The 14,403-nt window shown below is 40.8% G+C and overlaps 1 protein-coding gene across 1 annotated transcript; it reads right to left on the reverse strand.

The window, feature by feature from the left end:
* Positions 1-4,942: 4,942 nt before the first annotated feature.
* On the reverse strand, positions 4,943-13,151 carry KRT18 (keratin 18). Its single transcript, XM_063293934.1, has 7 exons — positions 12,711-13,151; positions 8,671-8,753; positions 7,850-8,006; positions 7,491-7,655; positions 7,201-7,326; positions 6,309-6,532; positions 4,943-5,189 (listed from the first exon to the last, which is right to left on the reverse strand). The coding sequence occupies exons 1-7, from the start codon at positions 13,113-13,115 to the stop codon at positions 5,072-5,074; spliced, it is 1,278 nt and encodes a 425-aa protein (XP_063150004.1). The 5' UTR covers positions 13,116-13,151; the 3' UTR covers positions 4,943-5,071.
* Between the last annotated feature and the right edge of the window lie 1,252 nt (positions 13,152-14,403).

A 14,403-nucleotide genomic window follows, 5' to 3' on the forward strand; every position in this document is an offset into this window, starting at 1 on the left:
AGTGGCCAACCAATTTGAAGAGGTCACTCTGCATTCCAATACCAAAAAAGGGAGACTTAACAGTGTGTGCAAACTATTGTACAATATCCTTAATTTCATATGCTAGCAAAATAATGCTTAGGATCATCCAATACAGATTAGAGCCCTACATGGAAAAAGAGATGCCAGATGTTCAAGATGGCTTTAGAAAAGGCCAAGGAACATGATATATTGTTGCTGATGAATGCTGGATAATTGAGAAAGCCAAAGAATACAAAAAAGAAGTCACTATGTGCTTCATTGATTATATAAAAAAAGGCCTTCAGTTATGTCAATCACATCAAGCTGGGGAAGTGCTCGGAAAAATGGGAATGCCAGAACATCTCATTGTCCTCATGAGAAACTTACATATAGGTCAGGAAGCCACAGTCTGGACAGAACATGGTGAAAAAGACTGACTCCAGGTTGGCAAAATAGTGAGACATGGCTATACAGGTATATGCTCCATTTATTTAGTCAATCTATATGCTGAATATAAATTAAGAGAAGCTGGATTGGAAGAAGATAAGTGTAGTTTTAAAACTGGAGGAAGAAACATCAATAACCTGTGCTATGCTGATGACACAACCCTGAAAGCCAAAAATATAATTTTTGACCATATACATTTGATTAATATTTGTTTAAAAAATTAAAAAATTAAAAATGCAAAAGCTCAGCAAGCCCTATTAATAAAAACCAAGGAGAACAGTGAAAAATGGGATTTACATTAAATAGAAGGAAGACCAAACTAATGACAACATTAGAACAACCAGCCTTAGAACTGACAATGAAGGTGTCACAGTGGTAGACAGCTTCAGTCTTTTAGGATCAACCATCAACAGTATAGGAACTAGCAGTCAAGAAATACACTGCAGACTAGCACTTGGTAGAGCAGCCATGAAGGCTTTAGAAAAAAAATATTCAAATGCCATGATGTGCCAAACCTACAAAGATCAGAGTTATGCAAGCCATGATATTCTCTGGGACACTCTATGGAAGTGAAAGTTGGACTTTGAAGAAGCAAGATAGAAGGAGTATTGATGCTTTTGAACTTTAGTGTTGAGAAGACCCCTGGGAATACCATGGACAGCCAAGGAAACCAATGAATGGAGCATTAAACAAATCAACCCAGAATTCTCACTTGAGGCACAAATGACAAGGCTCAAATTATCCTACTTCAGACACATTATGTGAAGACCTAGCTCTCTGGAGAAGGTTCTAATGCTGGGAAAGGAAAAAGAGGAGGACAACAAACAGCAAGGTGGATAGGCTAAGTTACAGCAGCAAAGCCACTATTGGAAGAACTGAAAGACCAGGTTAGAGACAGATCATCATGGAGAAAATCTATCGATGTGGTCGCTGAGAGTTGACAACAACTTGATGGCACATAATCATCATCATCATGGATAGAAAATAGGATAGCACCCATAATGTGTTAATCTTTAATAATGCCTTTAAGATTTTTGAAAGATTACAAAAGGAATATAATTTATCTAAAACAGCTTAATTATATACATTTAAACCATTTACTGTGTCCATTGTTTGGTCCAGGTGCTTTAGCAGTTTCTGAAATTTTGGTAGTTTTTAAAGAACTTATATAGGCTAAACTAACATTAAAACATTCTGACAAAAATAAATTTGGGTAATAGGTAAGAAATGTGGAATGGAGAATTGGAGTATATTGCATTCTAAAATAATTCGTCCCAAATATTAAGGATAATCAAATATAGTTCCTTTGATTTGTAAACTAGATGAATTCAAATGTTTTTTAAAAATATTTTCTCAGGTTTATTGAATTCCCCAACAGATGTTTTAAAAAGTGTTGATTATTATGCTTTCTGTGTCAGATATATATCAAAGGCACTTTAGCAAACATGACTTCGTCATGTCCACTGGTGCTTCCTTTTTTGCTGGACTAACACTATAGTGAACCAGGTTCTTGGCTGGAAATTAAAGTTTTTAAATTTTAATGTTTAATGACATTATATACCCAAAACATGGCATTTTTTTATTTATGAGCAACTTTGAATATATCATGTCTAAATAGCTGCCAAAAAATTATTATGTACTTCTGAAAGAACACTTGTGTATCAAACTCTCAGCTTTTGAATTGGCTTTATATCAATAGAAAGGAAAGATCAGTCAATATGATTCTGTGTTGTCTCGGTTTCATATGTTTAAAACTTGAGTCATAGTATTTTTGGTGTAATTAGCAATTTTGTATAGTAGAAAAACACATTTTATCACCATTGTATGATTTTCTAAAAATATATTGTCTATATTTAATCTTTCATTTTTTTTTATTTTCTATTTTTATTTTATATGTATGTTAGTTTGTATTATTTAGGTTTTTCTTACACAGAGTTTGGGTTAAATTGTTTATTTACAGGTTATACTTTCCTATTTTGGTTTTCTGTATTTCTATTTGTGTTCTTTAAGAAAATAAAGGGTTAGGAGGTTGAGTGCACAGTTGTAGACACCATTTAATCTCCCCCCCCCCCGCAGCAAATGGTTCAACATGGAATAGGGAGTAAGGCTAGGATGTGTGATGTCTCCTGGTTAATATATTCATGGGTAAATGAATTCATCAACACAATACAGCAGCCTTTCTCAATCTTTTGAACCTGGAGGAACCCTTGAAATATTTTTCAGGACTTGGGGAACCCTTGCACATTCAGACTCAAAGATAGGCCAGAAGTTACAAAATTATTATATTCGTTTCATGGGTAGGCCTGTCTATATGCATTAACAGTATAATATCAAAAATAATGAAACTTACCTCTTTAATGTGAAGTTGCCCAAATTTGAAATATTTTTTTAAATAAATTGTGATCTCCCAGGGAACCCCTAGTGACCTCTTGCAGAACCCTCGGGTTCCATAGAACCCTGGCTGAGAAACCCTGCTATAGAGGGTGGGTTGGGGACATGGATGTGTACATTTATTTTGCTGTGTCAAAAACCAAGATAGCTAGTGTGTGACAGAAAAAATGGAGTGAATGATTCCAAGTTATACATCACTGGTGAACAACTAGAGCTAGTAGATGAATTATGTGTAACTTCATAGAATGTTTACCAATGATGGAAAAATGGAGAAATGTTAAGACACCAAACACAAGTGGAAAGATAATGGGTAGTATGTGGTCTTTTGTGAAGAATCTATTGTGGTGTTCAATAAAAGAAACTTAAAACAGCTGAAAAGGCATGCTTCTGTCCACCTTATTCTGTGGAAGTGAGAGTCGGTTATGTCAGCAGAACATAAAGGTAAAATGAATGCAGCCACGGAATACTTAAGCATGCGTGGTAAAGAGAGATATGGTTAAGAATGAACGTAGTCTCCATACAAGAGTGATTGACCAGCGTGAAAGAAATTCAGGAGGTGGCTTGGCCATACAGAGAAGACAATTAGCTGCAAAACAGATAGTATGAAGGAAAAGTGAATGTGCTGAAGACCAAAAGGGCTTTTGAGTTGACAAGAACCTCAAAGAGAGTGTGAGAAACTTAAAGAGCAAAAGGCAAAGTATTTTTTAAAAATACCTTTCTATTTTATAGTGAATGCTATTTTATAGTGAATGCTGCTTGCATAAATTAGATTTAGCTGTATTTCCTTTTATTTCCTCATGCCTTTTCTTGGGTCTCTTATTTCTTACTCACTTTCTGTGCTTTGCATAATGATGCTGATCCTAAAAGGGAATAGCAGCAAGATGGGTAATTATTATTCCAGAGAAGCTGTCAGCTCACAAATTTCTATCCTGTATCATAGAATTGCAAAAAAATTAAATCAATATTTGAATGCTGCTTGCGCCACTGGATTTCAGCCAGAATCTGTAGATTCTGGATTTGGAAGTAACCAGATTGTTGATTGCCTACTAAATAGATAGCTAATTGAAGAGTGGGCATTGAGGAAACTACATTCTAGGGAGAAAGAAGACAGCAGATCACAGACGTGTGTGTGATACATAACATGAAATGGTGGTGAAACTGGAAGTGAATTGTAATGGAAAAAAGCAGGGAGCGCCATTACACTCTCCGCACTTGAATAGATCATACTATTATTCAGCTCTCTCACTTGTGTTTTCTTGTAGTAGGAAGAAACCAGAGAATTACAATCAGATTAAAATGTCATCTGGAATCACTGTAAAATTTGAGTGTGTGCAGCACAGAGCTTGTACATTACAAGTCTTATCTAAAGTATCTCTAGGTTCTTAAAATCCCAGAATATTTCACAAAAGACCCAGCTGCATCAGTTTTTCTATTGGCCAGCTGTTCTCTGCTGTCGTAGGGTCTAGTGGCCCAATTATTCTTCTCTCAGCTTTGCTTGGTAGCAGGAATGAAGGATCAGTTTGTCACAGCATTCTTCCTCAGCTGTGCTAGATAATGATGGCAGCTGTAACTGTACGTTTTGGTAATATACATCTAGGAAAAACAGCAAATCTAAAGTCCATAGAATTCTCTGGCATCAAGGCGACTGAGGAAGCTTGTGTTTTGAGCAAACAAAAAGCTCGCCTATCACTATGGATTTCCTCAGATTTCTCCAACATGCAACTATGGGAGAGTGTTGGATATGATTTTAGGCACAACCCTTCTCATGTGACTGCAGAGGTGAGATTAAACTGGGTTGCACTGTACAGCCTTAATGCAGAGCATAGAATCCATTACACCAGGCAGGTGGTTCCACAGTACACAGTTGAAAAACAGGTTCACATGATACACTACACCACAAAATGGTTTAAGGTTTGAACCCATCTAGAGTAGCGTACCCAAACCATGGCTTAGCATTATGCACAAATCTAGCCAATATGAAAAGTGCTCCCTAAACACAGAAAGTTTGATGAAACCCTTGAATATTGAAATCACTAGAGGGCAATTCCCAATGCTGGGATTCTGGGGAATTTGTCAAAATAATGGCACAGGTACAGCACAGCACTGCTTTCAGACATACTGCTTTATTGAGTTGTACAATAAACCAGCCCAATCCCTTCCTCAGCAACCCCCAACTTTAAAGTAAAACGATGCCACTGCAGTTGCACCAGGAGGTATGCCAAACTAGGTGAGATCAACGCTTCAATATTTTGGTTTCGCTGGTCTCTGACACCACTTTGCCATCCACAATTTTGGTAGAACGAATCTTCTGAGTGGTTTGCATGGTGCTTTCCAGTAAAGCATCTTTCAGGCTGAAGGGACAAAGGAAAGATTTGGGTAATGAACAAAAGTGATCCTGTCCCCTTCCACATTTGATGTCAGGTCGTCATTATCTCACATATTTTACTTGTCTAGCTTGATGAGTCCCAAGCTGCATGTTATAGGCAGGAAATGATTGATTACTCTGGCCAATCTTCCTGGATAAATCACTGTACTCATTCTAGAATGTTAAAGCATATTATGAAGTGATTTCCTAAGATAACATTCCCTGCTAGGCATGTTAGAATAGAGGTAATTATAACCTCAAGGTATTTGCAAGGTATCAAGTTGGGGCAGGCTGCAATAAAGCGACATTACAAAATTATGCACTGAGTTGGTCTCAAGTTACTAAGGCTGCAGCCTCTGCTTCGCACATAATGCTAAAAACACTGTAAATACCAATTTGTTCCTTTCAGGCCCAGGTGTTACCGTTTTCAAGATGTAAAAGATTCACATTCCAAAGCCAAATTTACTGTTAGGCTGCAGTATTTAAAAAATGAACTGAGACATCAGAAACAGCTTCTCCACAGCTACCTTCACATATTCCTAACATTCCTGATGAATTAGTTTTTTTGATATTAACTAGAGTTTAACAGAACTAGGGCTAGTGTACTTGAAAATTTAACTTCAATTCAGCTAGAAGTGTCATATTTTCTATCACAAGTTTGGTAAAAATTGGTTCAGACCTTCTTAAGGAGATGGACACACACACACACACATATAAAGGGGTAGTCTAAGCCAGCAGTTCTACACATATTACCTAGACTCAGAAATAATCTAGGTAGGCACAGAATAAAGTCAATGAAATTTTAAGTCTTAAAAACTGACTGAATACCTATAAACACAACTATCCTTCATAGGAAAAAATGGCTTTATTTCCATCACAGCATATCCCAGATTGTTCATTAAAAGTGATTGGTGGGTCTTAAAATATGAAAGAAAGGATTACTCTGGATGATTTGATGTTTAGCTCCCTAAGCCAATACGGCCAATGATAAGGAACTGCACAATCAGAACCTCCAGAGGGAACCAAGTTATACAGACCAAAGCAAACAGCCCAGGCTCTTTGTCTATTCCAGTCCTGAACAGGCTACAAAAGTGGAAAGGCTTACTTCAGTTCCTCTCCGCCCTCCAGCAGATGCATATAGGTAGCAATCTCTGTTTCCAGCTTGTCTTTGATATTTAATAGAGCCTGATACTCTTCTGCCTGGCGCTGGATGTCATTCCGTAGCTGGACCAATTCAGCTTCTGTACGCAGCAGAATTCCGTTCAGATGTTCTATTTGCATTGCGTAGCGAGTCTCCACTTCGTGCAGGTTGCCCTCCAGACTGGCTTTCTGTAGGGAGAGGGGATGACAGAACAAGAAGGAATCAGGGTCATTGTTTGCTAAGCCAAACCTCTTTCTGGTCTTAGGTAGCATTTCCATACTGTGGTATTCCTCACACTGCTTCCACATGGGATCGTTTTGCTTCATTCATGAATTCAGGATCACTCCATTTGACATCATCTGCTCTCTTGCTGAACAGTTCTACATTTGCCTATTTCTTTGGCAATCAAAATCTAACCTACTGGTATTGCATATTGTTACTGCATTAGCTCTTTGGTCACTGAACAAGACAGACTCTGACCAAAACTCAAAATCATTTTAAAACTGGCTTCAGTGTTGGGGAGATCAGAAGCCAAAATTAGGGCAGTAACTTCATTTGGTTTGTTTGGCTCACCAGATTATGCAAGCCCATCCAACTGTAACTAGCTATGGTTGAAACAAATTACAATTTAGCATAACGTGTAAACCCTGACAAAGCCCTTAAGCATGTATTTTCTTCATTCCCATAAAGTAACCTCCATTTTAGTACTGTCAAGGAGTGTTGGAAGACAACACCCATCATCCAAGACAACATGCCTTATGTCCATATTGGCTGGTGATAATACAAGCCATACACCCCAAACCCCTGAAAAAGAAGACCCCAAGACTGACTTCCATTGAAGCTCATGCCAACATACCACATTGCGCACAGATTCTAGTTCAATTTCCAATGTTTGGACTGTGCGTCGCAAGTCCATAACGGTGGTACGGGCTGTTTCGATTTCTTTGGTATTTTGGTTGATGATGATGGTGCTCTCTGTGATCTAAGGAAAAAAATGAAAGCAGATTATGTTACCACCTGAAACTCTCACCTTCTGACAGTCTCTTGTTAACACACAAGTACTTTGTGGGGCACATATGGAATTAAAGAAGTCAGCATAGACTGTCTGTTTTAGGAGAAAGCCAGGAATCAGGTTCTTCTGCTTACCTGCTGGCCCCAGTACTTGTCCAAATCCTCAAGATTCTTCTGAGCCAAGGTATCATACTGTGCCCGGATCTCTGCCATTATCTTGGCCAGATCCTGTGATTTGGGAGCATCTACCTCCACTGTCAGACCTGAGTTGGCAATCTGGGCCTGCAAGCTGGCGACTTCCTAAAAGGTACAAAAGTAGGAGCAGGGAAGAAAGATTTTGGCTAACTTAGAGTTGAAAAGACATCCTTGAACAATAGCAATCCATGATTTGCCCTCAGTCCCCTTCCACCATTGGCAATAACTAACTCCCTTCTCATTAGACTACTGGTGCTGTATTTTCTAGACTTCACTGCCCAGGGCCAATAAAGACTTACATCTTGATGGTTCTTCTTCATAAAGATGAGTTCTTCCTTGAGGGCCTCGATCTCACCTTCCAACTGCAGACGGCTCATGTTGGTGTCATCAATGACTTTGCGGAGGCCAATGATGTCACTCTCCACTGACTGGCGAACGGCCAGTTCAGCCTCAAACCTAGGTGGCAGGAAAAGGCAGGATTAGGTTCTCACAGTAATTAGTTTGGGAAGCAGAAGCACTGTTGGGTGTGTGTTGGTGACAACGGGTTATTGACAAAGAACGAGAGATTTGTAAAAGCTGTAACCCAGCCAGGCAAATGGAAAAATAGCACAACTAGATGCAAAATTCTGCTTTCTGAAATTTATAAGCAGCTTCCAGGCCTTTTAGCCACAAGAACACGCTTGAAATTATATGGATAAGGCCTGCCAACATTTGAGAAACTAGAGAGACACTTGAGTAAGATTTCTATTGATTTGGAGCAAGTCTTCAGTGCTTTTTACCATCTCTTGCCCTCTACCATATTAGCAACATCAAAATAAATGTATTCCCACAAAATGCCAAGTTAAGAGGAAAAAAAATTATGTATAATTCAGAGAAGTTGCACCAAGTTCCTCACTTTTATCATTTATAAACCCCTTCATGACACAAGGATACAGTTTTTAAATTGTATTAGCCTTCTCCTAAAAGCTTTCCTTATTCCGTTAAGCCTGAGCTGTAATCCAAACTAGCTGGAGAACACTAGACCGCCTAACCCTGCATTAGCTATTGTGGCCTGTGTTGTTCCATGGGCCTCTAGACGGGATTCAAGAGCCAGTTAGGGAATTGAGAAGAAAACACTCACTTGACGCGGAAGTCATCAGCAGCCAGACGAGCATTATCAATCTGCAGGACAACACGAGCATTTTCCACAGACTGATCAAAGATCTGAGGACAGAAAAGGAAGCACATGGAATACTTATAAATAAGAAATTACATTAATCTTTGAGTTGCCAACAGATCAGAAAAAATGGCATAACCTGCCATGGTTCCTTTAACAGCATCACTTAATTGGCAGAAAACTACAGAAGCCACCTCTCCCACCACAGCCACTCAGATTCGTGCACATCCAGATGCTACAAAAAGCAGAAGCTCCTATAGAAATGGCTCCCCCCCCCATACTAACAACTCTTGGACTGAGATTTCCAGATGGGATGGGAGAGTCAAAATATGCAGAAATCACTTTCCAGGCTTACAGTAACCAGAGCCTAAACTTCCTCTTTGTTTATTTAGGGAAGGCTAGTGCAACCTGAACCTACAGGTTTTCAGCCAGCCTACAGAGTTTCCATTGTTTGCCTAAGCCATCCCAGGTGCAATTCACCTTCCCAGTTCCCAAGGCAACAGGGAGGCCAAGATTCTTAAAGGAGAAACTGCCTCTTTTGATCAAGCACCTTTGCTGCCGCTTCACTTTTCCCAATATCTACCCTAAGTGAGATGGGCAGTGCCTAAATTTGAAGTATAAATAAATAAATAAAATATTGGTCCCAGGTGCTGAAGCACCCAGAAACCACAGGTTCTACTCCCACACAATACTGCAACAAATCTGTAAATTAAATTACTTTGAGCAGGCCAGGGAAATATTGCATTCCTTGTGTAAAGTTTTCAAACTCACTAATTTTGCTGGGCTTTACAGGTGCTTTTTTGGAGATGATTTTTTTTTAATCCATGGTTTATAGGGGATTGTTCCTTTAGAAAGGCATTTCTGTTCCCTTGTTATCCTCATGGATGTTGAGCATTAATAATTTTTCTGGGACTTAAAAGTACAAGATCACACTTCAGCCTAGCCTCCTTCCCTCGCTTACTATTGCAAAGTGTCCAACTTAGCAGTTATTCCTTAGCAACTATAAGGTAAATCCAGAAATTCCCAAAGTAGTGGATGCAGATTCCCTGCCCGAAGTTATTTTTTTGGTTTGGAATGGATTCAACCATCATGACAGCCATTTTGTGAATAGGCAAGCCTTCCACCCATGGAACCCAGAGCATCCAAGACATGCTGTCAAAATTCCAGCCATGCGCCCCTTCCCCAGTCAAGAATCTGGAAAACCTTAGAATGGTTAATTCAAGTTTATGTTGACAGTATTTGCCACTGGCCCTTAGGAGAGCTTCCCCCACCTAATTTTATTACCACAGCCCTCCTTGTAAACAGTGGCCACATGCAAAAGAGAACAGGGCTCCCATGCCTTAAGCAGCTGAAGGGAAGGACCAATTTCAGTAAAGCTATTAAAGATGCAGGAATTCTGACCTGTGGCATTTTTTGTGGCTGGCCTACAATTATGCAGAGGTGCACTCATGAGCCCCATTGAGTTCAGCAGGGCTTACTCTCAGGAAACCTACACATAAGATTAGTCTCATTAAAGAATCTTGACAGTTAAGATGAACCTGAATTTCCAATGATCTGGGTAGCCAGTGGTTCTCTTATTTGTACCTGCCAGTAAAAACTAATTTTCTGTCGCTGATTGACTGGGGGAATGAAGGGACAGGGAAAGAGACAGGGAAACAGGCCTAGCCTGTTTTGATTTAGACAGCAACTTGCCCTCAAGGATTGTGATAGGACAAGTTAGGTTGCTAGAAACCACAGCATATGGGAACAGTACTATTGTCCTCATGTTCCTTTTGGGGCTTTCTGCTGATATTTGGCTGGCCACAACGGGAAAAGAACACTGGCTATAAAGGTCATGGCCAGCCTTTGGTCTGGTTCAGCAGGCCTAGCACAGTCATGATCATTCCTTATCTTCCAACGAACTGATGGGGCCAGTGTGCCATACAACCTTCAGAAGTAGAGAAGAGGGAGAACCTAAGGATTTTTTTTTAAAAAAAAGGAAAAATAGTGCTATTTCTTTCCCATAGGACATCCATGGCTTTTAAAAAACCTATTGTTTCTAGCAGATATAGGTAATAAGGTAGCAGAGTTCTCTGGGGAATTGAGTGTGTTCCAGGCAACTATACCTTGAGGTATAATCTAGCAAGAGCTTAATCCTGCTCTCCTGGTAACAGACCTGCCAGGTGTTATATACAGGATTTAACTCATAATGGTCCCCATGCATAAAGATGTGGGCTATGCCTGGCTTATACATGTCAGATGCTTTTTTTTTTTTATTTTTTTAAGAAGAACAGGGCAGGTAGGGATCAGAAGTGCTTCTGAAAATGCTTCCCACAAAAAACTGAATCTCTTTCCCCCAGGACATCTTTATTCTTTCATTTTCTGCAGCTGCACCACACCCTGTAGCCAGCTCTCTTGCTTTTGGTGCCATACACTTGACCTTAACAGGTGTGGAAGCTGACTTTTACCGTTATCTTTTTTCCTTTTGTTTGCTAAATGATTTTACACACACATAAAAATGACTCACAAGAACAAAATCCCTTAATCTACCCAGCCTTCTTAACAAAGCTCTTTTGAATTCTGTTAGGAAACCATGATTTGGAGCATTTCTGTAGGCCAAGTTCCTGTTCTTTGAGAACCGTTTTAACCTAGTCCTTTCCAACCTAGTGCCCTCCACAGGCATTACATTGCAAGTCTCAAAACCACCAAATTGGAGGCAGCTGTTCTGTTCCACTGTTGGGCCTGCATATGAAATTTGTCTGTTCCTCCCAGCTTAGCATTAAGCTGCAGGAATTTTAACTCCCTTTACCTGGAGCCAGGAGCTATCCAAGACCTATCCCAGGTTTGAGATGGTCTGGTGCTTGTTCTTTGACCTTCTGCAAACAGATCCAGCCAGTTTTTCATTCCCGCCCCCCCAAATGCTCTAGAGTGGTGCTATATTAGAGGCGTTGTGCAACTGTAAATAGATGGGTAGATGCAGGCAACTGGTTCTATTCCTTAGACTTTCAATCAAAAAGGACATAACACTAAAGGAAAGGAGGGATGGCAGAAGAAAATAGAATGCAAGATAAAATATGAGACAAGGTGAAAGCAGCCTTTTTTTTGCTATGTTAACAAATCAGGTAAGTCTGAAAAGTTCTGGAGATGGCTGTCAATTGTTTAGTAGGTTCCTTGTTGCAAAGTATTGCTGGATGCTGTATTTGATGGTATTTCCTAGTATAAAATACATCAAATGTTTCTTTGCAGTGGCAAAACAATAAAAATAAGCCGATTTGTATGAAATTCACTTCCTGTCTTTGTTTCAATACAGGTATTCAAGAAATCAACCAATCCCTGCTACAGTTGCCTCCTCCCCCCAAATCATCATCTGTACAACTGACTGGTTCAAGAAAAACTCCTCACCCCCCACCGCTACACAAGGAAGTTCAGATGTGAGTTAAATAATACTTCATCATTCTGAATCAAGAGAGTGTCTTTTTGTGCATAAATCCTACACAGGTCTGAACTTTTGGCACCATTCAAACTTCAGAAAGCAAACACTTGTGGTTCCTCCTACATTAGTTATTTGCTGTCTACCAAAGTCTAGTAAAGCTTTGGGATAGTTTCTTCTGATTAATCATTAACCTGTGCATGCAAACTACTGGACTCTGGGTAACTGCTTACCAGGAAAGGCAGTTAGGAAGGGGGGGAAAGGGAGTTATACTGGTAGAATCATTCCTCAGGAAGGCAGAATCACTTTCATGTTGGATATCTTCTCCAAGTTCCCTTTACCCTTCCATTGTTGCATCACTCAATAAGATATTAGTCCCCAATACATACAGGGGGAATGTGCATACTTAAGGATAAGGGGCCAGAAGGAGAAGAGGAGTCCTAAGCCAGAGCAATGGCTTGCAAGTGGGCATTTAGGGACCGGTATTCCCAATTTCAGAAAGTTTAACTCTCCACTAGGAGGGCCTCTGAAACAGTCATACTACCAAGGGTTAAGGTGCACGTTACCTTGGTGTCACCCAAGGGTTTTTCCTCACCTGGTTCTTCACATCGTCGATGATATCAAAATAACGGCTCCAATCTCGGGTGCTGGGCCCTTTCTTTTCCATATACTCTCTGATCTGGACCTCCAGCTTCCGATTATCGGCTTCCAGGCTGCGCACCTTCTCCAGGTAGCTGGCCAGGCGGTCGTTCAGGTCTTGCATGGTCTCCTTCTCGTTCTGGACGACACCAGAACCGGAGAAGGAAAAGCTGCTGCTCATCCCTCCGAAGCCACCTCCGAAGCCACCCCCGAAGCTCGAGCCCAGGCTGGAGACTCTGGAGACAGAGATTCTCGAGCCGGATCCGCCGGCTCCAGCGTAGACGCTGGCCGCGCTGGCAGTAGGGCCAAATCTGACTGGCCTATAGGAAGTGGAGTAGACGGTGGACTTCGAGAAACTCATGGTGCCTGCGGAGACAGAGAGTACCCAAGAGGAAATGGCGAGAAGTTGAAACATACACCTTACCTCAAGCGAGGCATTTATAGCCAGAAGCAGGGGCGGGCCCAGTCTGGCCCACCTCTCCCAGCTGCGGTGAGCTCGCTGAGGGGAAGGCGCGGCCAAGCCAAAGTAATCTCTGGTGCCTGCAAACTTTTTCTTTCGCGGATTTGCGCTTGGCCCGCTTCCAGAAAGCCCGCCGAAAGAACGGGAGGAGCCTGGATGGCGAAGGGGTCTGTCTCCAACTTCTGCCTTCTGTGGTTGCGAGGCAGACCGTCTTCATGGGCGGGGAAGCCAAGCCCTTGTCCGCGCCCAACGCGCAACGCTTTATAGGCCGATTCCCGCAGCTATATTTGCGGCCTCCCTCCAGCCCTACAGACATTTCATAGGCGATCGGAATGAGTAGATCCTGAGAACGCATCCTGTGCTCTTTGACATTTCACTAACTTTCGGACACATTTAGATCTGTGTAGAACTGAGCCTCTTTTCTGCCTCACAATCCTCCTCCTCAGTAAACCAAGGCATGTGTGGGGTGGGGAAATAGAGCAAGTTACTGCCTATACTTTCGATTCGCGGTGGCAAGGATAACATGGCCATTTCACTGGGGGTATGTTTGATCCAGTGTTACTATAAGCATTCTCCACCCAGGTTTATCACCACCGCTATGACCAGGCTTTTATTTCATAACTGTCAGGGATGCTGGGTTTTGTGAGGCTACTAGCTTGATCTAAAGAATTAAAATCCTGAAGTGTGTGCATGCAGGTGTTCATCATTTCCTATTTTGGGTTCAGCGCTCATCTCTTCCTGGGCTCAGCTGCGACAAGTTATTCTTCGATTCATCTTCCCATATTTAATTTGAGTTACGTATTCTGCATTCAAGAATTTCAAGTTGGTTACTATAATGTATGTACAGTTTTGCCTCTGTGCAAGTACAGAGTACTTTTCCTAGGGATTTACATAACAGTATGAACACAATTAATAGATTGGAATTATATGGCAAAGAAACAAGATCCAGAGTTCAACTGATTAAGTCACCTTCCTTTGCAGTTACTGTCACCAAGAAACTTCTTTAAAAAAAGGGTGAAGGGAACAGCTGAATTCACTCCTTGGTGTAAGGAAAACATGTCTCCAGAGTGAGGCAATGATGATGCACTAGGAGAGCCATCTCATCCAGACCTCGTGATAAGAAAAGATTAGAGGTAAGAAAACTTTGTTCAGAATTGTTGGGAAATAATCTTCTGGGAGTAAAATTTAC

The sequence above is a fragment of the Candoia aspera genome, chromosome 2 (assembly GCF_035149785.1).
Source record: "Candoia aspera isolate rCanAsp1 chromosome 2, rCanAsp1.hap2, whole genome shotgun sequence".
Taxonomy (NCBI): domain Eukaryota; kingdom Metazoa; phylum Chordata; class Lepidosauria; order Squamata; family Boidae; genus Candoia; species Candoia aspera.

Excerpts from the sequence above, each read along its gene's own strand:
- KRT18 (XM_063293934.1), bottom strand. The coding sequence starts at position 13,115 with ATGAGTTTCTCGAAGTCCACCGTCTACTCCACTTCCTATAGGCCAGTC. Across the intron at positions 8,754-12,710 it reads TCGACGATGTGAAGAACCAG|ATCTTTGATCAGTCTGTGGA; the intron begins GTGAGGAAAAAC and ends TTCTGTCCTCAG. Across the intron at positions 6,533-7,200 it reads TAGAATCTGTGCGCAATGTG|AAAGCCAGTCTGGAGGGCAA; the intron begins GTATGTTGGCAT and ends CTCTCCCTACAG.